This window comes from Chroicocephalus ridibundus, chromosome Z (assembly GCF_963924245.1).
Source record: "Chroicocephalus ridibundus chromosome Z, bChrRid1.1, whole genome shotgun sequence".
Taxonomy (NCBI): Eukaryota; Metazoa; Chordata; class Aves; order Charadriiformes; family Laridae; genus Chroicocephalus; species Chroicocephalus ridibundus.
The window spans coordinates 35,312,643-35,336,604 of NC_086316.1; the positions used below are offsets into that span (position 1 = coordinate 35,312,643).

Here is a 23,962-nt window from a genome sequence, read left to right on the forward strand (position 1 = left end):
ATTCTCAGAAGGCAAAGTGTACCTAGTTTTGAGACAGCTACAGTGACATTTCAACCCAGCCTCCTAAACCCTATCTCAGTGCAACCTGAGTGTCAATACTCTTTGTTCCTTACTGCTTGCAGCCCCACATTCCACATCTGTCTTCAGTCACAGTACAGGAAAAATAATTTTGTTACATTTTTTGAATTAACTTATTCCTATTATCATCCCACTCTAAACTTCTTAGTTTTTTTCCCCATCTTGTTCAGTATTTTAAACAAACATTGTCTGGTTTTACTCTTTATAGGCACAGTCGTAACAGAAATAACAACTCACTGTAGGCATACATCCAAGAAAACAAAAGTAATAATCCTGTTAGGTGGGTTTCAAACAGCTCTGTAATGTTTTTTCAAGATGATCGTAAAATGAAATTGTGTGAGAAAGAGTTTATCTTACTATGTGGTGTCGCCATCTTTACAAAACAGAACTATTCGCCAAAATGACAGAGGAGTCATTTTCTTAATATTCATCCTATTAAAAATAAATTTGATGTTATCCGACAGAAACAGCTCCAGCTCTCTATAGTTCTGGTCTCATTCCTTCAAGCGATTGAACATTTTACATTGTTATACTATGATATTGTTTTGATTTTTACTCTTCTTTCCCTGTTCCCTTCTTCCCTACATCCTCCATACAAAACACAAATTAAGCCAACCGACAATTTAATAAAAACAAGGGCCAACTCATTTCTGAATTATTTAGGTCAATTGTATTGGTAAAATCCAAAGTCCATAATTCTTTTTCTGAATTGTTTTCACTGGGAATTTGATTCCCTTGAGTATTTCTCCAAATACATCAATCCCAGCCATTTGCACTACCCCATTTGTCATCTTTTTTGTTTGTTTTGTTTTGTTCTATTCAAAAATCTTTATGGGAAGGTAAGCATTTATAGAATTGCTTTCTGTATATTTGATTATGCTGTGACAGATTTTGCATAAAACAAAATGATGAGATATAATGTTTTACAAGACAGTGCATGGAGATTATGAATTCCTTAATGAGTTAATTGCCAAGCTAGACATGCTTTTGTGATTTGTAAGAAAATTGCTAGAGTTTATTACTGAAAAGCTAATGAATATGCAGGTCTTTTACTACCTGAAAAAAAATTGGTTTGAATTCTATGACGTGAATAAGAACTTGACACTAGGAGGGTAATACCACTTTTTTCATAACATAAATCTTCAAATGTGTATTAAAAACAGTAACATTTTCAGCCATAAAGACATATGAGGCACTATAAAATGAGTTTTAAATTACCACTCTGTAGCTGGAAGACTTTTTCTTTTTGCTAATCAGCAGCACTTCCCAATTCAGAAATTCAACAATGAAGTATCTTGTTAAGGATATTTTATAATACTAGGAGGATGAAGAGTCACTGTTCAATGCAACATCTCCAGTCCCAGCATATAACTCAGTAGGCTTGGATTTTGTTTATTTTTAGTGTAAGACTAATTCTCAGTGATGTTGTAAGAATACATTCATGTTAATTAATGCAATATTTTCATGCCATCCAGTCAGAAAGCACAGCTATGCCTGTAGAAAAGCATAATGGCAATATAATTAGGATTTATTCTAAGAAAAACATTATAAGACATCCTGCCATGCTTATGTTATTTTAATTGGATGTGCAGCTCAAGGGCGCTTCATAATTTATCATAAACTTTAATGTTAATAAAATCAGCTGGAAGGAAGCTATACTTAATCTCTTTGATTACACCATAAGAAGAAAAATCTTAATTTGAACATCCTTTTTTTTTTTTTTCTTTTACTGTCAAAGCAAGAAGGGAAAGCTAGGTTGACAAGGAGATGATGCTGTTCACTTCCTCAGCTGAGTAATGACTCATTGTAGTACAAGTGTAGGAAAATTAAATCAAAAAGAGATTAAATCTGGCCTATCATGCAGGCTATCAGTATGCATACTGCTGAGCAGCTTTTAAGTTGAGGGAATGGAGAAGTATAACAGAAAGTCTTACTGTACTGATTTTGCCTGTTGTGTCTTTGAGAGAACTCTGACTTTTTGGGTGCTCTGGTTCAGTTTTTAATTCTCCAGTGGTAACTTCTAGGAAACCACTTTTAGGTCTACCAGCCACCAGAACCGGGTTTCATTCATTCCCAAATTTTGTAGAGGTTGATATAAAATTTATATTTAAGTTTATTGTAAGAAGGGTATTCAATCGGCAGAGATAGAATAGAGAGCCTTGGACCATGCTTGGTCCTACTAGGTAGGTCTGCTGGTGCTTCTGTTTTCTTACTTAACATAAGAGTTGAAAATGGGACTTTGCAATATATTTAAGTGTTCCTGAGATGTGCTTACCAGTCTATGTTTAATGTTTTCTTGTCCAAAATTATCGAAAATCCTGTTTCAGTATGTTAATGTGATGTGATGTATGTGAAAGTGCTCACATTCTCATTTTTTACTAAATATTTTTAATATTTTCTCGGGAAAAGTTATTAATATTACATTCTGCAGGCTTGATCTTTGCAGAGAGCTCATGCTGAGACCTTGCAATGGGCCATTATTGAGCTACCAACTTGCTTTTGCCCCAGAGCAGCAAGGGTTCTCCTGGCTCTTGCCCCTTGTAATGTTGGCTTGGATGTTTTTGTTATCTGTATATTTAATCCTTTTAACTTCATGCTAAGTTCTGAGCTTCAGTAATGCTGAGAAGCCCTGGCTTCCTTAGGTACATTATCACACACAGGCTTTTTCCTTTTCTCCATTTTACATCTGCTGATCTTCTCTTTGTCCTAGTAAAAAAGACGTGTCTGATTTCTGTTATCTATTATTTGTAGCTTATTCCTATGTTATTGTAGCTGTATGACTGCATGTTTCCTATGTTAAATCAATATTCCTAGCATGAGAAAAATCTGGCAGGAGGCAGGTTTTAGTTCCAGTTATCTTTGGGACTCTGCTCCCAGTGCTAAACTCAGTCAGGTGCCCCAGCCTGGGAAGGATAGACCCTGTACCCAGGCAGGCAAGACCTCTGCATAATGTGAATGCAAAGCCCCACCACTGATTGAGTGAACAAAAAGGGTAACCTGGACTTATCTCTGCAGAAGACTCTGTAAATCTCCTTTCTCTTGGTGATAAGGCACCACATCTCACTGCACACTGTATTCTGCATCCCCAAAGGTGAGCCTAAAAGCATAAAAAAGGTCTGGATGCAGCAGGCAAGCCCTGTAGCATGGCCGAAGACAAGTGGAAAAAGAAATATTTCCTCCCTGTTACCTCATGCAGATAGAAAGATATGGCACCCCGAGTGGGGCATTGCTCAGTGGCTTGCGGTAGTGATACAATTCATGCTGTTTTTTTCAATCATATAAGAAAAGTCAAGATTACTAGTCAGCAGTATTTCCTGCTATGGGCAGCCCTTTGTCATAGCTCTAAGTCTCCCAGGCCACTTCCATATAAATGTATATAAAGAAATTAAGTCCTGGCTGAGTGCTTAAACACTTCAGTGCTTGCATCATCTGTCATTTTTCTGTCAAGCCTAGATATACTGAAATCACATGAAATGGGATGATATTCATGGTCTCATATCCAGACAAACGTGTGCAGAAGGGCTTGTAGCTTCTGCCAGATTAAAAAAAATTATTACCTTTGAGGGGGAATTTTTTGTTGGGTTTTCCCCCCCTCCGCGGATGCTGTCTTTCAAGACTCTTGCTGCTCCAGCATGTCCATAACTTAACATATAGTCACCCAACAGCTTCTGCAAGATGCCAGATTTCAAGGGCAGTTTGAGTAAACATGCAGGCTTCAAAGCAAATCAAATAAATGTAATGCCCTTAGAGTTTCAAACAGAAAATTGGTGCTCTGCTGCAAATGCTGAATTTTATGAGATCGTGTGTTTTTATATTACCAATATGTTCTTCCTTGTAAGGCTTAGGTACACACTAGCCCTGTTCTGTTTCTCTTTTTAGTTTGCCAGTTTCCATCCTTTATCCCTTTCGATATCTCAGATTTTGTCAATATGTTGCATTTATTACCAGAAAACAGATATCCAAACATCATGGTCTGCGCTTGAAGCAAGGAAACTGGTTAGCTACCTAAGATGTCCAAAAGGCTCCCAGGCAGATATTAAAGTTTTCTTCCCCTAGAAGCTTGTTTATATTTTCCTTTTATGCTGGTTAGTTTAAAAAACATGTATTACCTCTGTCTTACATTCTTTCCTCTCTCCTTAGACAGCACTGCATAAAAGATTGCAGTGAGTTTCTATCTGACACTGCCTCACTGAGTGTAATTTAAAATGGATGCTGCAGATTGAATTCTTACTCTCCATCTTTAAAGATATAAACAAGTATCACTCCTATGCTAAGCTTTTAAGTTTTTCAGTTACGTATGTTTCTTTATAACGTTTGTCCTTTTTTGTATATTGTGTGTAAAATCTATCCAAAAGAGGCTAATGAAATGGGGAATTGAAATACTTAAACTATTCTTTGTGAAATATTGCAAATAGTGAATAAAAAAGACATTTGAGGCCAAGTGTTTCCCACACTGGTTTTGTTGTAGGTGTTTAGGCATTAATGTAAACAAATGTGTAATATATTCAGGCAGTTGATTTGTTTGATTGATGAAGTTTTGAAGCACAGAATTCATGGTGTTACTTAATGAAGGTTACGGATGCTGTTCTTCATACATCATTTCAACATTATCTGATAATGCTGGAATATAAATCTGTACTTAATTGGTTATTCAAGCATTTATTGAATTTTCTGCTAACAATTAAAGGCTTCAAAAGCTTCTTTAGAGGGTCAAACCAGCAGTTTTCTCAAGTGTATTACCAGTAGAATGATAACTTCTTAAGATAAAAAAAAACGATGATTGTAGCTGGTGAACAGTAGAGAAGAAAACAAGCTGTGTGCCTGTGCCTTAAGAGAAATCAAATTTTAGATGCATAATTATGAATTGTGTTGAAATACGGATAGAGTTACGGTATTTTTTTCCAGCCAATGTCATTTTTTTCCTGAGGACCTCAGTGCCTTTTTAAACAACTTTTCTCATTTCACTGCCTGAGTTATTTTTTTATTACTAATCTGATTTGCTATTATGAGTTATGAATATTTTCAGATATGAAAACACTTCTTTTCAGATGTGCCTATATCTAAGGAGAAATAATTTCTAGAAATAGACAAGCCACAGCGAAGGGAAATGCAGCATTCTGTTATATTTCTTCTTTTGCAGATCTGTTCGTATCTCTGATCTGAACAAACTCTGCTGAGAAACTTGCCAAACTCCCTTCCATTTGGTTCCAGTCGGCAGAGGATAGCAAACTTTAGTCTGCTGGCATTTCATCAATGACAAGCACTGCTCTGGCTAGCAGTCCCAGGCCCCTTGGGGGTTGATCTTCTGTCTAGCAACCCTTCAGTATTAGAAAAGCTCCCTTTTTTGTGAACCTAGTGCTTATTTCTCATGGTCCCCTCTGTTAAATTCCCTAATTCCAGCTGTGTGAGCATTCTCCCAGTGTTAGGAGCACACCATTAGTATTCACTTGTTGACATAAAGAGTACATGGTTACTGACTAATCAGTCCCATGTGTGTTCCCTGCCTTTTGTCTTTACTGTTCAGAAGCATTTTATTAGCAGAGAAGAGATCTGCTGCTGTACTGCATTCTTCTATATGGGGCAAGATATATTTTCTGATAGAGAAATTCCTTCCAGTGTATCTGACCCTCACATCTCTTTGTTTGGTTGTGTAAGTAAATTGGTCCTCATTGCTGTCCAGGAGAGGGTTGGCATTCCATGCTTTTCTTCTCATGATGCTTTCTCTTTAGATTTTTTGACTCTTTAAAACATCTCTTTGTTACTAACTTCTATTCTCACCTTCATGGGCTTTTCAGAGAAGTTTAGCAAACTGATTTTCATTTGCCGTTTCTCTGGTAGGTGTGCATACAGTCTTGTTAGCAAAAAAGAAATTTCATGTTCTTCACAGTATGTTATACAAGACTCTTCATAGCATCAACTGCATGCTACTAAAATATCAGTCAGCCTTTTTATGTTGCATTGAAGTTGCTGATGAAATTGCCATTGTTGTAAATTTGTTTAACTGGCCAAGTACAATACTTTTTGTTGAGACTGTGTGTTTCATCTCCAGCAATGTTCTGGTACTCTTCTCACAGGGCTTTTGATACATAATTCCAGATCTATATAAACTATTTAGTTTTAGACCTACTCAGGAAAAAAGTAAGAAAAGAAGGAAGGAAGGAAGGAAGGAAGGAAGGAAGGAAGGAAGGAAGGAAGGAAGGAAGGAAGGAAGGAAGGAAGGAAGGAAGGAAGGAAGGAAGGAAGGAAGGAAGGGAGGGAGGGAGGGAGGGAGGGAGGGAGGAAGGGAGGAAGGGAGGAAGGAGGGAAGGGAGGAAGGAGGGAAGGGAGGAAGGGAGGAAGGGAGGAAGGGAGGAAGGAGGGAAGGAAGGGAGGGAGGGAGGGAGGAAGGAAAGGAAAGGAAGATTAGGTATCTGATTAAATGGAAGTGTTTCAACTAAGCATTATTTTTTTGCTGCATCTAAATACTTTCCAGAACTCTGCAGAACAGAAAGACACTCCCAAGAAAATAGGTAGGTGAAAAAATTATCAGTGATTAAGATAAAGGGAAACAAGGATAAATGAACAGAGGAAGTAGCATCTCTTTGAGACTGTTAATCAAAAAAATTTGAATCATGCTATATGTTTGCCTCTGTGTTTGTGCCATATAGCACAGGCCATATATGAACAAGTTAAAAATATTCTGAGTTGTCAGTGTTTCCAGTCTCCCAAAGCTTATGTTTTTGTGGAAGACTTTTGGAGGATGCCAGGTGCAGATTCCCCAATACTGATAGTACAGTAAAAATGCCTGCCACATGTTCCTCTTCAAAATATGTTTCTTAACATCAGAATACTTATTAATATAGAATTGTAGGTCCTAGAATAATGTAAGTTAAAGAGACCTTGAAGATCATCTGGTCCAGTCCCTTGCTCTTTCAAGCAGGATCAGCATCAAGGTTAAAGATGAAAGTTGCGTCAACTTGCATTGGATTAACACTACTTAACAGGCTCCCAAAACTCTTTTTGCAGAAGAGAATTGTCTGGAGGTGACAGAATGGTGTGGTAAAATGCCTATCGCTGTGCAAAGGCAGTTTATATTAATTAGCTGTTAATAAACAATTGTGATGCCAAGCTTCAAAGGAGAAAATTTTGGTAGGTGGTTTGTATAGCTAAATCCTGTAGTTACAATAAAGGCATCCTATTATTTCTTTATTATTTCTTTTTTTTTATTTTTGCTGTCTTTCATATCAAAAAGGATTCTGCGGAAAATTAGGTAAAAATGAGGGCAAAAGGCAATAAAAACAACTTGAAAAAAATATTCATTTTACCTCTAGCAGTAATACTTATTAAAAACCAATTGAATAAAATGAGGAAAAACCTTTTGTGTCCCAATAATTGACTACACTGATACGTAATACCTCAGAGCATTTCCTCTTTGTAGGTTATAATGGTAAATATACTGTGAATATTAAACACTTTCACTTAGAACTTTTCATTTCACCAGAAATGTGACCAACTCTGAGGCAGAGAAGCAGTTCTGTTTTGAAGCAATTTACCTCAGCACATAGATCTCAGGGTCTGTAGCCCTGAAGCTTGATTTTTTAATTTTTTTTTTTGTGTTAATCACAACCAATAATGGTTTTATTTCAATGTCTTCTTCAACATTTGAATTGCTGAATTACTTCAAAAGTAAGGATACTTATGACTGAGTTAAGGAACACATTTCGAGCTTCTGCAGAGTAATGTAAGATGTACATTTTCTGTCGTGGATAACAGGTTAAGTAAGGTACAGGCATACAGATTCTTCAGTTAGATTTATTTCCCAAAGGAAGTCATAAATACCGGGGAACCATTTGTGTCAGATTGTTATAGTTTGTGGAGATGCTCATCTTCCAGTAAGGAGGATTGTGCCTTGTGAAATAACACTACTGTATAAGGATTTTTCATGAGAAAGGAGCCTCATACTGTTTACAGCTAGTGTTGTTACTGGGGCGGGGACATGCAGGGGGCTGCTTTCTCTTGCTATATAAAATTGTTCTCTCCCACTATATTAAGATTACCCACTCAGAGTACTTGAAGCATAAAAGCTATACAAACATTAATTTTTTATATTGCCCTGTAAAATCAAGGCATTGAAGAAAAGCTCCCCATTCTTCCTTCAGTGGTAGAGATCTCATGCATTGCATGTGGCAGGGTTGTGAGTAGAGGCAGTTACTTTCCCGCATCAGGCGATGTGACAGGAGTGCAGATCATGTGCTGAGCCTCTGTCCTTGTGTCAGCTTGTGTGATAGGAGTGAAGTCATGGCAGGAAGCACAGCTGGGCGGCATGGCCGCAGGCTCGTTACAGGATGTTAATTCCTTGGCCCCAATCACAGCTGGTTAGCATGAAATGGGACTGGATGGAGGAAGGCTCCCAAACACATTGTATGTGAAGATTAGTCTCTACAAGTGAAGAACAGAAGGGGTGAATTACAGCTATATTTTTAGGAATACCTCTAGCCATGTTTCTATGAAATACTATCCCTTGCACCTTCATACAATCATTGAACGGACTCTCTAGTGTAACATTGTGGAGAGCTTCCACCTTCTTACTGGGATGAGTACATCCACGCTGAAAAATGTTGACATACTATCTGCCAAGATTTGGATGGTTTCTTTGGAAGACCGTTTTTGTTTTGTTTTGTTTTGTTTTTTATGGGAGGGAACGCTCTTGGGATGAGTTGAATATAAATACGTGAGCGCTGCTGGGAACATGAGAATGGAAAGGACAGTATGCATTCATTGCAGATTGTTGGCAACAATTTTAGGCAAACACGTACTAGTTGCTTGATGCACAAGGCTCCAGAGGACATCCACACCATATGTCATAAGCCACAAAATGTTTTGTAATTCTCTGTAATAAAACACAGGATCAGAAAATCAAAAGCTTGGAAAACCCAACATCATAAAAATAATGGACTTGCCTGTGACCTTTGTCTGTGTGAAAAAAGGAGAACCGTTCATTAAAAATTCCTTCTGGAGTAATCCTATGAAGTGGGACATGTTGCTAGTCCAAATGTGATATTGGCCATATAGCACACAAAAAATCAAGTTTCCAGTTTCTCTATAATTTGTACATGTGGAATCAGCTTTTGTGGCATTAATGCACTTACAAGAATATTGTTCAGATCATTGATCGGATACACAGATGCACAACTCCATGTTTTAGAAAGTTTATCATTAAACAAATATACTAGCTTAATACACAAGACACACTGAAATGATTCAGAAAAGATAATCAGTCATCAAATCACTATTTCATCTTTTTTCCTTAATCCAAAGGATAGAATTTGATATTTCTGACTAAATATATGACCCTTAAAGATTTTTTTCCATTTTTTTCTGGTGGAAGTGTCAGACGCTAATAGTATAACAGATTTCAATCTTTTTACCTGTGTATGGCCAAATCTGTCACACAGTGAGAAAGGGACAGTTTAAGATCAAGAATTAAAAATAATTACTTCAAAATACATGCATTATGTAATAGAGTTAATTGTAACTTTCACTTATTTTCTAATAAATAATATAATTATATATAATTAAATTATATAATAAATAAAATAATTATAATAAATAATTCCATAGTCACAATAAAACTTTTCATATTATTAATTTTGCTAAGAGAAAAACCTTGTTTTTTAATTTTATGATTCAGTAATGGTTGTAAAATAACTTCAGAAATCTTCTACGCTTAAGGGTAAGGTGTTGGCAAAGTAACTTTCTTTTTCTTTTGCTCCTTGAAGTTAACAATTAACACATTTTTCTCAACAGCATATTAAAAAAATGCATGTTTTGTAGGTAGAACTATTTTTAAATGCACTGATGAAGTGTTGTGTGTGAACCTTCAGGAAGTTTTAGTGACTTACACTGAAGATGTATTTTTCTTTCCCTGTAAGTGATTATGAATCACTTTTGTGATCAAATTTTGCAATGCTTTTTTTTTAAATATATAAAATTAATTCTGTAAATAATGCAAGTACATAAAACAGCTAATGTTTTTTGTAGAGTGTAGTTGATACAGACTATAGGTAACTAGTAGACAATCAAAATGAAATTAAGTATGCTATTTTAATGATGAAATATTTTAAGGGCTTGATACAGATACTGAAAGAATTCATTTTTTGTTTCTAAAATGCTAAATGAAAGTTACAAAATATCTTAAAAGTTGTGAAATACCAATTATTTATCAACTCTGCACCTGTTTTATACTGTATATCTAAAGAAGGAATAATTGAATTCTAGGCCTTAATATTTGGAATGAAAATTTATTTTCTTTACCTCGATCACAGCAAATTATTTAAGAGCTTGGCATTTTACTATACTACTTGTTGATCCTAGAGCAATCGTCATAGCATTTACAGTCTGGAGATAGAATTTCAGTATGTAAAGAAGTGTGTTTTCTGAATTATATAGGTACTACTGTAGGATGTTACACAGCTTCGAGTTCTCTGAGCTGTATACAGACCTATTAAAAGGAAATTAGGAAAACTCCAAACAAAAAGAATTTATTTGGAATAAATGTTAGCTGTCAGAAAACTCAGGCAAGAAAAAAACAGTTAGTCAAAGTCAACACCTTTGACACAGTTCTTCCAGATCTGAATGTTTTTTGAGAGCTCACTGGCAAGTAGTGAGCAGCTTTCAACGCTCCTTTCTCCCAGAGGTGGAACAGTTTACTCAGAAACCAAGGCAGTGATCTCATAAATCTTGAAATGGGGTACTTAGTATTAAATACTGGTTATCTTTCTTTACTGCAGGAAAAAAATCAGAATCCCTGTTTCTGGGAGAGCTTCCAGACAAAGTACCTGAGGAACAGCCACCACCATTGAGTGAGGGAGAGAGCCCCGGCAAAGGGCGGTTGTACCGGGAGCTCCAGCAGCCTTTGCGGCATGGGAGGAACCAGGGCAATATCCAGTTTGGCAGTATGGCTCTGAGGGCCTTCACATGATGTGGGGGGAGCGCAAGAACAGTTTTATAATTTGAGAAGTTTTTAGCACAGACGTGTTGCCTAAGGAAGTGCATGTGTTCTGCCAAGATCTTCAAAAAGGTATAAGGTACATGCATGCTTAGGACCGTCACCTGGGTGCAATAGCAGGCAATGATACTATGATAAATCACCTTCAGTAATGAGGCAAATGAATGGCAAAACGGCAGATGGATTTACCTGCTGGACTGCAAGTACATTCAGTTACTGCTAAGGAAGGGGTGTTCAGCTCCTAAATCTCATGTTGTAAGCATGCATCTGGTCCCAGTGCACTTGCCGATGTCTCACTGTGTAATTCCATGAAAATACAGGCGTGCTTTCTGCTCCTGAGCTCTCTCAATGGTATGAGGATGGGGGAGCAACCACAAGTCTGAAGACTGCTGAATTACACAAAGTTTAAGCTATGATAGGAAAATCAGTTATACATTCTCTGTGATCACTTCTTTTTCATCCAGAATAGGGAATGAGTCAGATCTTCAATGTCATCAAAACCACTGAGCCAGCCTTTTCCCTTTTGTCTGCCGATGGAAAGAAGATTGTCAGTGAGTGGAAGGCTGTTCGTTGCCGCTGTTGCTCTATAACTGATTTGTTAATCCCTCAGCTCTTCCGCATTACCTGTGGTGCTCCTACTCTGAAGGGTAGTTTGTGCAGAAGGAAGGGGCTAGTGACAGTAGGCAGACCAAACCTGAGCAAGCTGAAAGGGTGACAGCCTAGTTTCCTTAAACCTGTTGACTTTTGAAATGCAGTCTTTTCCACAATTGTTCGACTTAGGTAAAAAAGAGGGTAATTTAAAATATTTTGCTCTTTTCTTCCATGTATGCTATTGTACTAGCATGTCAGTGCTGTTTAAATTTTAGTCTATTTATAGGCTAAATTACAAAAGTTCAAGTATAGTAAACATTCAAGTTCAAGAATGGTAAACATTCTTTTTCTCACATATGCTTTTTTTGTCTGTACAGATTTGTTGGATTTTATTACATTGTGTGCTTGGTGAAGTATCCCTACAGCAGGAGTGTAGCTAGAATGATACACACAACAGCATGACTTTATACATCCTTCTTATATTGTCTGTCCTACGTTGCAGGAAAACTTTGGGATTTGGAGTGGGGTTTTTTAGTTTAAAGCTATAAAGAGATGAGATGTCAAAAAGGTTTACTGACATTAACAGAGGAGCACTGTTTCATGAGAACTTTATCTTATCTTTTCTTGATATCACTTTGTTTATAGCATGCTGAGCTGATTTCAGTCAAATGGCTTAACTAATGTGAGAAAGGAGGTGGGGGTAAAATGGTCCAAAAGGGTTTGCTGTTAACTTCTATTTATTAACTTCATTAATGTGAGGACCAGCAGAAGAGTTATAAATAATTAATGCACAGTTCTACTTTTAAAGAGGCTGAAAAAAATGGCTCTTTTTTTATTTTGATCACTACATATCATACCTAGCTAATCTGCAAATAAGAAGTTGGATCCCTTTCTATTGAGTGAACTGTCCTAATATTGAAGAAACTATTAATTGAATTAGTGGTGTGCACTCGTAATTTTTCTGCTTACTAACCCATACATACCAGAGCTGGAATCAATACATCAAGTTTTGTTCATCCTGGGGACAATGTCAGCAGGAAGACTATTGATCTAGTGCTTAAGTTATTTAATGTGTCTATTAATGATGTTTGAAATAGAATAGCATTCAGCGCTTTTTTCTGTGTCGGCTCAGACTTCTTTCTCTGGGAAGAATTAGCAGATGTGCCTTTCACTATGCAGCAAGACGCAACTCTTGTATACATGGAATTTTACTATTACTTATAGATTATAATTACACTCCAGCTTTCCCATTGTTTCTGGGTGCATCATATGCTAAAGTGATGGGCATAATATAAAGATAGCAGCAGGTTTTAATCATTTGAATAGTGAAACATTTCTGGTTTTCTGCATTTGCAGCAAAATGCTTCACAACATTGTTACTCAGATGCATTATAAACTACAAACAAATGGTTGTGTTATATAGCTATTACATTACCAGTCATCATTTTTACAGGTATAAAACTGATCTGTTAGGCATTACACTAGGTGGAAACATAAGGAACTACTACTATTGGCTGAGGATTGTGAATAGAAACAGGATGTTAGGTATTTTCAATGTAATACCTGTTTGTAGGAAGGCTTGCTGCTGTCAATTAATTATATGTCATTAGCTCTTACTAAAAACCAAACACTGTATCATTAGGAAGAACTGAATGGACCTCTCAAGTCATCGATTCCACTACTCACAAGCAATCTAGTTTTTTATAACCTGATTAATTTGTATGCAATTACTTGTATTGAAAATCTGATCTAAACCCTTCTTCTTCTGACAGCTAGAATTTTTCCTTTAATTTCCTGCCCAAATAAACCTAAGGCTAGTTTGCTTTCAGTATCTCTCTCTTACTTAATGTATGTAGAGACAATATGATTCTTATCCTTCATTTTGCAATGTTAAACAAGCCAACTAACATTAACCTCTTCTCATCGGATAGTTTCTGGTCCTGGCAAATCTCTTTTGCATTGGTTTGGTCCCACGCATTTGATGAAGGTGAAGGGTAGGATGGCTCTACAGAGGGATCTGGACAGATTGGATCGATGGGCCAAGGCCAATGGTGTGAGGTTCAACAAGGCCAATTGCTGGGTTCTGCACTTGGGTCGCAACAACCCCATGCAGCGATACAGAACTGGGGAAGAGTGGCTGGAGAGTTGCCTGGCAGAAAAGGACCTGGGGATGTTGGTTGACAGCCAGCTGAACATGAGGTAACAGTGTGCCCAGGTGGCCAAGAAGGCCAACAGCATCCTGGCCTGCATCAGGAATACTGTGACCAGCAGGACTAGGGAAGTGATCCTCCCCCTGTACTTGGCATGGGTGAGGCCACACCTCAAGTACTCTGTTTGGTTTTGGGCCCCTCACATTTTGGTTCTGAAGTGTGTCCAGAGAAGGGCAACAAAGCTGGTGAGGGGTCTAGAGCACAAGTCTTATGAGGAGCAGTTGAGGGAACTGGGGTTGTTCAGAGTGGAGAAAAGGAGGCTGAGGGGAAACTTTATTGCTCTCTACAACTACCTGAAAGGAGGCTGTAGCGAGGTGGGGATTGGTCTCTTCTCCCAAGTAACAAACAACAGGACAAGAGGAAATGGCCTCAGGTTGTGCCAGGGGAGGTTTAGATTGGATATTAGGAAAAATTTCTTTGCAGCATTGGAACAGGCTGCCCAGGGAAGTGGTTGAATCGCCATCCCTGGAGGTATTTAAAAGATGGGTAGACGCAGTTCTTAGGAACATGGTTTAGTGGTGGTTTTGTCAGTGTTCCGTTGATGGTTGGACTTTGTTATCTTAAATATCCCTTCCAACCTAGACAGTTCTATGAATCTATGATACTATATGCACTTCATAATTCCATTCTTAATCCTTATCTTCTCCAGGCTGACAGTTTTTCTTATAGCACCATACCAAATGACTTGCCAAAACCTGTTTTCTTATCCAGAAGCTTAGCATTGCATTTTTTTATAGTACACTTTATTGAGAACATCCTAATCTGCCTGTAGTTACCTGAACTTTTAATATTTTTTTAAAATCGTCCTTCAGTTAAGATACTCATCTTGCTCCTGTTCAGCCAAATATTATTGTCTCAAACACAGTAGATTTTACATGTGTTCTTCATATGGATTAAATGCCCTTTGAAGTCACTGGAAGCAGTGAATCAGTCTTCATCTTTAGGAGAGCTTAACTGTAAAGAACAGAGTGAAGAATGACCAGGAATAGGTCCTGTTCATCTTATTTGTAAATTTAATAAAAGTCCAGTTTAGATAAAATGGTCAACAGTTTAGTAGTACTGTGGATTTAGGAAGGGCTGGAGTGGATGGAAGATTAAGTTCCATGTCTTCTCTGTTAAATGGGAAAAATTGTTCTTAAACGATCCTCAAAGAAAAATTGTGTTAATTTAAAAAGCACCATTTGCATTCAGTCTTTTAATAAGTTATAGTCTTGCAATAATAAAGTAGGTTGGTTTGGGCTTTTGTGCATATGTATAAGAACTTTCGTTTTTTATTACATCAGTAAATCACAGAGATCACAATGATTTCGCAGCTTGCAATACAAATTACTTTGTGTTTACGTATTAGCTATTGTATTTCTCTGCCACAATAATAAAGCATTGCCTTTATTCTAATTTGTTTCTTCTAATTTTTTTTATTCCTGCTTGCAGTTCAGAGTTCCTCAGAGCACAATTGGATTATTTGCATTTCTTAACTACTAGTTTCAGCTGGCATGAAAAGAGGCAAGCAGAAGTCCTTGCTGACTCATGTGTTAGTTCTGCTGTAAGAATTGTTCAGAAGACAGGAAACTCTTCAGGAAAGTCACGAATTCATGCAATATGAAAAAACAAAATGTGTCTCCGTGTATTATATTGAATTGAAGATAACTTCTCCCATTCACTGCTTTCAGTGAATGTAAAGTAGTTGTATCATGTCAGACTAAACGTTCATTTGAAAAAATATCCTCTCTCTGCAATAACTAGTAGAGGAAGCTGAGGCAGGGGAGTAAGACAATAGAGACGTATTGTGATATAGCCTCACCTGGGGCTCCAGGAGTCTACAATACAGCCATGTTGTGGAGAAAGTGTACCTTTATGTTTAACATGGCAATGAATGAAGTCTTCCACTAAGCCGTTGGCTCACTCTTTGAAGACATGCAAAATTTTACCATCAGCAGCTTGCTCTGACAGTAAGTTCTGTGGCTGAGCTATGTGTTTCCTTTTCTGTTTTTTAATGTGCCATGGTTCTTTATGTCAGAAGAGACGGTGACTATTCCTATCCATTTCCCTTATGGTGCTACTGACTTTACGGGTCTCAGGGTTGGCCCTTTCACCCTAGTCATCTATTCATCTAACAACCCGCATGTGTGATCATTTGGTGGCCTTGGTTAGTACCTCTCTACTCATATGTTATTGATATCAGAAGGGTCACCATGCACAATGGACACAACCACATAATGATGTTTCTGATTCACTCTAGACCTGTATACTTGTCCTCACGCTATTTGCTTTTCCCTTTCATTACTGCTGAACATCAACATGACATTTGCACAGAATTGCCTACTGTGTAGCTAGGTTCTCTTTCCAGAGTACTAACATCTTACCCATAGTCTGACATTCTTCAGGTATGATTAGGATTACCTTCTTCACATGGGCTTTGCGTTTATGTACACAGAATTTAATCTGCCATTTTATTACATAGCCATTCAAAATCATGAGAACTTTTGCAGGCAGGTTTACTTTTACCATCCTGAATAATTTTAATTTCGATTCAGTAGACCTTGCCATCTCCCAGATCACCACCTATATCACTAATGAATGCATTGACCGATTCAGGCCCTTTCACTGATGTATTCTCCAGGAAACTTAATCATGTTTCCCTTTGCCTCCTAGGCTTGACCACCTTGCTTAGAATTTTCAAAGCAGAGTTAGGATCACATTGAATTGCTTTCATCTAGATGTTAATAATTTGAGTTGTAAGAAGACATTTCTGTCCCCCAATATTGAAAACAAATTTCTGTGTGGCACCAAGATTAAAAGCTGCTATCTTCAGGAAAAGTTTATGATTTCAATGTCATATTTGTTCTGAACTGTTTTCTATGTATTGAGATCTATTAAAAATGTTCAGTAACATCATTTAAAATGGATTAGTACAGTTTTGTATATGTGTGATAATATTGTATTACTGAGTTGATTCAATTTTTTTTTCATTGCTGATCATTGCTGTTTTTCATTGCTGCAAAATCATTAGTATAATGGAGTACATCCTCTTGCTATGATTTCATAGGCGCATATCTAATAAACCAAGGCATCTAAAATTGGAATGTAATAAAAATCCAGTATTTATGTTAATAGAATATTCCTGCTAAGTGAGTGCTGCTAATGAATCTGCTGTGAAGCTGAGCTTGTAATAAGTCAAGGGTTACAGAAGAATTTGCACAATAGGAGGACAGCATTTAGTTTTACAGTGATAGTTTGTCTTCTGTTAAAAGTCTTCTTGATAAAATACATTATACAACTTTAAATAAAACTTAAAAGTTAAATGTGGAAAGGTTGTTTCAGTTATACTCAAGTACCATTCTTCATTGTGGATGAAGAAAAACTCAAGTGATTCTTTACGATTAAAGGACTTAGGAAAGAATGGAGTGTCAGGGTTTGTGGGGAAGGATACTGATACCACTCAGCAACAAACTGCCCCCCCTTCTTTCTTTTGTTTTCAATGTTATATGTTTTCTTTTTCTTTATTTTCCTATAAGGGGATTTTAGTGTGAAATTCTAAATGTGAAAATCGTGGGTTCAACTTTTTCCAGAAAAAGTGTAAAATACAAAAGCACAATTACCTTGCAGAGTACACAGTAGACACCTTTAAATGAAAGGGGCCAGGAAGGGAGTGTGGCTTATAACTGGAGAGATGGAAATCTCACCTGATCACCTGATCAATTTTCATTATTCAGAAAGTAGTAGAGGGAGAAGAGAAAATTATTCTTCCAAAGGGCATCCCTTTCCCAGGCACTTTTCTCTGGGATTCCATCCCTAATCTGTAATCTCCCTGTGCTGTCAGTGCCCATCTCTTGTCTTCAAGGAAGCCATATCTCAATTTTGCCAGCACTGCTGGTTAATTGCTAACTCCGTATTGATGGTGTTGGTTCCTCTTCACTATGATAGCAAGGAAATTGCCCAAACTCTCATGTCACTGGTTCATCTCATCTCATGTGACAAGGAAAATACTCCCAAAACAGAACAAATGTGCTCTGACAGCTTTAGGTAGGATTTCTGTGATTAAGGAGTATTTGAGTCATTTTGTAACTAATATAGGTTTTTTTTCACACTCCCTCTTACTTTGATATAGCGGACATAACAGTTTTATTAAAAGCAAATTTAAGATAGGTTAAGGTAGTTCGCAGAATTAGGCTGTTGCTTTTCTCCATGTTATATGGAGTAGTATAGTAGTAGCTGTGGCTGCTCAAGCAGAGTCAATTGAAGTATGAATGGGGTGTGAGGGAGATTATAGAAATTTTTTCTGAATATGTTAATGTGTATTTCCCATACATGCTAGTGCATTTTAAATAATTGTCATAGTTCTTAGCTTTGTTAGGAGTTATTTTACATTTATTGCCCTATGCTTAATATTACTTCTGGTAGCAAAACCTCCATTCTAGAAAGAATTGCAGTAAAATAAGCTAAATGTTTTGAATCTGAGACATTGTGTCATCCGACCTCACCTCTCTTGATTTCCGCAGTGTATAAAAGACAAATTCCAATACCCATCTCAAAATCTGATCATAGCTCAAGCTTACAACACCTCCTTGAACAGTATTCTCTAATTAGCACATTTTCCTTATGTATTAATTTCAGACTAGTCTGTTTGCAGATGAAAAAGGGCAGCTTCTTCCCCTTTATCTGCTACTCATGGGAAAATTTCTGTTTCTCTGGAGTAGGTAGGTGTTAGCCTAGCAAAGAGCAGTGGGTCTTAAATGTATTTATGATGTTAATATTTTACTCCTCCATATCATTTTCCATTTAAGAATAAAAGTTCATCACATTAAATTAATAATGAGATAATTTTTCTTTTAGGGAGGAAACTAAGTCAGAGAAAGTTTTATGATTTGCTCAAAGTTTAGCTGTTAGCTCAGAAAGGTATAAAAGCCAGATACTTTAAATCCTAGACCTGTGCTTCAGCTGTAAAATGTATCTCTTCACTAATTTGACAGAAGTAGAATGTCTTTTCTTGCCACAGAAATATATTGGAAATTACTCAGGGTGAGTTATAGTAGCATGATCTATAGCTTAATTAGCTTACTCTGTTATACGTACCCATGCCAACACACATATTCTAATGGTTATAGTTCAGTCATTGAATTCTTTGTCTGCATGGAAAAAAAAAAAGCAGTTTTGTTGAAATGAAGTCCATTCAGTTTTTGAATGTTAAGTAACACTACCCATTTGCATATGTCTGCAGGAAGTACAAGTAGCTTGTGCTCCATAGACATAAATCCAAGGTCCTCTTAAAAAAACATCAGTGTTGCTAACATTTCAGTAAGGATCTGTGCTAATAAGGGTTTAGATGTAGGTGAAGACTTAGTGTTTTCATGCATAGCAGCATTTAGCCTGCGGCTAGGAACTCAGAAATATTACCTACAGACCTTCAGGTAAGTGTTTTGATTAGTTTTGCAGTTAGATGAAGTAAAGATAAACCCAAGATATCTGCCCTTCTGTTTGGTTAGAGGGCAATATTTTCTTACTGTGGAAAATAGTGAAACTGAGACCAAAACAGTGTTAATAATTCCTACTGAATATTTTGAAGGTCTGTGCCTAAAAATAGGCATAATCTGTAAGAATTAGTAATGATCAATAGTACCAATGTGGGTCCTTCTGTGGATAAAAGCGCTTCCACTAAATGTCTCTTTTTTTTTTCCCCCGTCTCTCTCTCTCTTTTTAGATGCAGCAATTGTTCCATGAAAACTATGAACACAACCGCAAGGGTTACATTCAAGATCTTCACAACAGTAAGATTCACACAGCCATAACACTTCATCCAAACAAAAGACCAGCCTACCAATACAGGCTGCACAATTACATACTGAGTTGCAAAATTTCTGAACTGCGCTATCGGACCATCCAGCTCCATAGGGAAAGTGCCCTGATGAGCAAGCTCAGTAACAGTGAAGTAAATAAGGAAGATCAGCAGTTGGGAGTGATGCCATCTTTCAATCATTTTCAGCCACGTGAACGGGGTGAAGTCATCGAGTGGGAGTTCCTGACAGGAAAATTTCTTTACTCGATGGTGGAGAGCCAGCCACCCCGGCAGAGCCTGAGCAGCGTCCTGCGGGCTGCACTGGATGACACTGTGATGCAAGTCATGGAAATGATAAATGAGAACTCTAGATCTAGAGGAAGGCTCATTGATTTCAAGGAAATACAGTATGGCTACCGCAGAGTGGACCCTCTGCATGGAGTGGAGTACATCCTGGATTTACTGCTTTTGTACAAAAGGCACAAAGGAAGGAAAGTTACAGTTCCGGTGAGACGCCACGCTTACCTTCAGCAATTGTTTAGCAAACCTTTCTTTAAAGAAGCAGAGGAGCTGGATGTAAGAAGCCTGCTGGAGGATACCAACACTGACATTCAATCATTCTCTTTTCTTTCAAATTCTTTGAAGATTTTTTCCTCATCGTTCCAAGGCACCAAAGACATTGGAGGACAGAGTGACAAGAAAATACATATTCTTGTCCCTCTCACAGGAAGATTTGACATTTTCTCAAGATTTATGGATAACTTTGAGAAGACTTGTCTGATTCCCAGGCAGAATGTAAAGTTGGCAATAATTCTCTTCAGTTCTGAGTCAGGCCAAGGCACCAGCAAACACATAGAGCTAATGAAAGAATACAGTATTAAGTATCCTAAGGCAGATATGACCCTGATTCCAATGGCAGGAAAGTTTTCTAGAGGTTTAGGTCTTGAAATGGCCTCATCTCGATTTGACAATAGCACTTTGCTGCTGTTCTGTGATGTTGATCTGGTATTCACGGCAGACTTCCTCCAGCGATGCAGAGATAACACTATTCAGGGAGAACAGGTTTACTACCCTATCATCTTTAGCCAATATGATCCAAAAGTAGTATATGGAGGCAGCCCTCCAGCTGACAGGAGTTTTGTTTTCACAAAAAGAACTGGATTTTGGAGGGAGTATGGATTTGGAATTACCTGTATTTACAAAAGTGATCTACTTACTGCTGGTGGATTTGATACCTCAATTCAAGGCTGGGGACTTGAGGATGTAGACCTCTTTACTAAAGTGATAACATCTGGCTTGAAAGCTTTCAGAAGTCAAGAAGTAGGAGTCGTTCATATTTTTCATCCAGTTCAGTGCGACCCCAATTTAGATCCAAAACAATATAAAATGTGCTTAGGGTCCAAAGCAAGTACGTTTGCCTCTACCGTGCAGCTTGCTGAACTCTGGCTACAGAAACATTTGGGTGTCAGTTACAATCGAACTCTCTCCTGACATCTCAGACGATTTGGCCTTTTTAGGGGAGTTACCTCATTACTGTTACTGTTATTTGATTTTGCTGTCGTAGTTTTAAACTCCCTCCTTGTTGTCTTCCAAAGACTGTTGACCTCAAATGGGATGACTCTGCTGTTCACTGATATTTCTTATACCTACTGAATTGGTGAGGTGAATTCCTTCATATTTCCTTTATTTGAAATTCAGTCAAGTCACAGCAATCATATGATCCCACAGAGCACATCCATCACAAGAGACTGCATCATAAGAATGTTGTCTTTCGTCTTTGGTATGCAGTATCATCTTTGTTGCATTTCTCAGATTTGAAGTGATACAAATATTTACTGGTGAAGGTACCACAAAAGTGCTTTATGCTTCTTCTGGGGATGGAACTCTATAAGATAAACTTGAGTTTTATAATTTATATGAGGACTTATATGTATAAACGCTACTTTTCTTCATCTTTAGAATTTTTAAAGTAAATTAATAACTATGATTGTACCTGTATTTTTAAAAAAAAGAAAAGAAAAGCTGAGGAGCTACTTGCAAATACAACTGGTACTGGCTACCAAGGTCCTTAAATGTCTTATTATAATACGAAGCTCCTCATTGTTGTTCACTCTAAGTGTAAATGAACTTTATTTTCACAAGGAGCAGTATTTAATCAAATGCTCATATGCATTTTAGAAGATTTGTGAACCAACGTCCTTCATTTGCAGGCAAGAAGAAACTATGATTAACATGGTTATTTATGATAAAGTGCAGGCATAAAGTATTCTTTATTTGAAACACATAGTATAAGTTGCGGTTTCTCTTTTTAGAATGAGTCTCTGTACATAATTTTCTTTTATATTCCTTTGATAAAGCTGAACTTGATAAAAAGTGTTAGAAGTTAAAGCTGTATCTCTTTTTTTTTCATATTTTCCATGAATATTGGTACTTACTCAGTAGCAATTTGTTGTTAAAATTAAAATAATCATAGAATAATTATTTAAGTTTCAAAATTTACTATTGCTGCTCAAAGTTCCTTGACAGTATATTTATATTAGTGGAGGTTATAAGACTGTGTTAAAATTTGTCTCTCTGGACACCCTGAAGTTGTCATATTGTGGATTCACAGAGTAAAATATTTAAAATTATACCAACATAAGAAATAATTAAATCATTTTCTGTATTTTAGAAAAATGTTTATATAGGGATATATATATGCGTGTGTGTGTGTGTGCGTGTATATCCCTATAGATATATAGAGAGTAATTTCAAAATGTATTCCTCCTTTCAGTTCAGGCAGCAATTTGTTACAATCATTGTTATTTTTGCCACATGCTTGGAATGTTTCATGTTATACTCTGGTAAGAGCTCAAAAGTATCCAAGAAACCATCAGAATCCTGCCAAACTTAATACAGTGGGTACAACTAATGACCTCAGTACCCTTGATTTCAAACTGCATTTCAAATAGAGCTGGGAAAGAAAAAGTATGCAATTACTGCATTTGAGTTTTCAGATGCTTAAATATATTTTCAGCTGTAACTGACTTCTCCTGTGTTTCCTTTCAAATACCAACTAAGAGACTGGAATTCACTGACACTTCTATTTGTACAAAGATATCCTGATAAACTTCCTTCAGCACCAGGAGGGTGCATAGGTCAGTTAATGTCTCTTATCTGTGGTTTTCTGTTCTGGATTTACCATGCAATGAAAAAGGCATCCCTGAAAAGGGGTGAGTAAACTCATAATTAAAGGGCTGGCCATAGCTTTTTGTATGGTATAAAAAAGACCATCTCCATTGCCTTGGAGAAGGTAGTAATTGTGGTAGACATGAATAGATAGAAGGTAATTCATGCTTGTCTACCCTCCCCAAGGAGAGGTCCGAGCTTGTTATTCTCCTCAAGGCTCTTGCCTTCCTAGCCCAGTATTGTTAACTCAAATGTCTGGAGAAAGTAAAATTCAATATCACTTATGAAATAATTGTTGGAAACTGCTCTTTAAATTGAGTGTAAAGGTTATGCTTTGTTCAATTAGAGAGCCAAAACCAAGGAACATACGATTTGCTCAATCTGAACTAACTGGTGCAACTCAGATTGTAAATATCAAAAACTGAATGCCTGTTGATTGTGATGATTTCATAAAAATGAAAAAAAAATATTATTTACAAAGACATCTAAGGAAATCATTGTCTGCTGGGATGTATTCCAGTGCTTATTTCAATTGCGTAACTTAGTGGCCAGAAAGTATTTGCTCAGCTCAAAGTAAAATAGTAGATTAGAACAATAAATGAAACCAATCATTCACTGGGGATAAAGATGTATACAGAGGGCTTGCAGGATCAGGTCCTACATGATATAAGCAAAATGCTAGTATTTACCAGTACAAATATTTATTTAGTGTCTGACTGATTCATTTGTTTATATAATGAATTACTTTGTTAAAAACATGATTATAAATGTTTATTATGAAATATTGCATTGTCTTTTGAAATAACTATCCTGAGATAACTTGAGAACTTGTGTTAGTTTGTTTAAGAAATAATATGCCTTCTAAGGAGATCCTATTAAAAGAAAAAAAAAAAAGCACAAAAGTGTTAGAGTAATGTTATGGATGTATAGATTAAGATGGGAATGTCTGTGCTAATCAACTGTTTCCTTTTGTCTAGTCTGAATCATGATCCTGATTGTAAAATGAAATTTCTATATGTATGATGTCCCTTTGTAAATGCATAACTAATGAATTCAGAATAGAATAATGACCAGTTTTTCCAAAACCTCCTTAGCCTGGGAATAGGTTCCCTGGTTTCATTGCTGGGAAGTGGATTGCGAACTGCTTGCATTTCA

General features: G+C 36.9%; 1 protein-coding gene across 1 annotated transcript in view; it reads left to right on the forward strand.

Moving 5' to 3' along the window:
* CHSY3 (chondroitin sulfate synthase 3) overlaps window positions 1–23,740 on the forward strand; it is a 167,848-nt gene extending 144,108 nt beyond the window's left edge. The window contains exon 3 of the mRNA XM_063321147.1: window positions 19,565–23,740. Within this exon, the coding sequence (XP_063177217.1) occupies window positions 19,565–21,130 (1,566 nt within the window). The 3' untranslated portion in view covers window positions 21,131–23,740. The remainder of the gene's footprint in view (window positions 1–19,564) is intronic.
* Window positions 23,741–23,962: the final 222 nt, after the last annotated feature.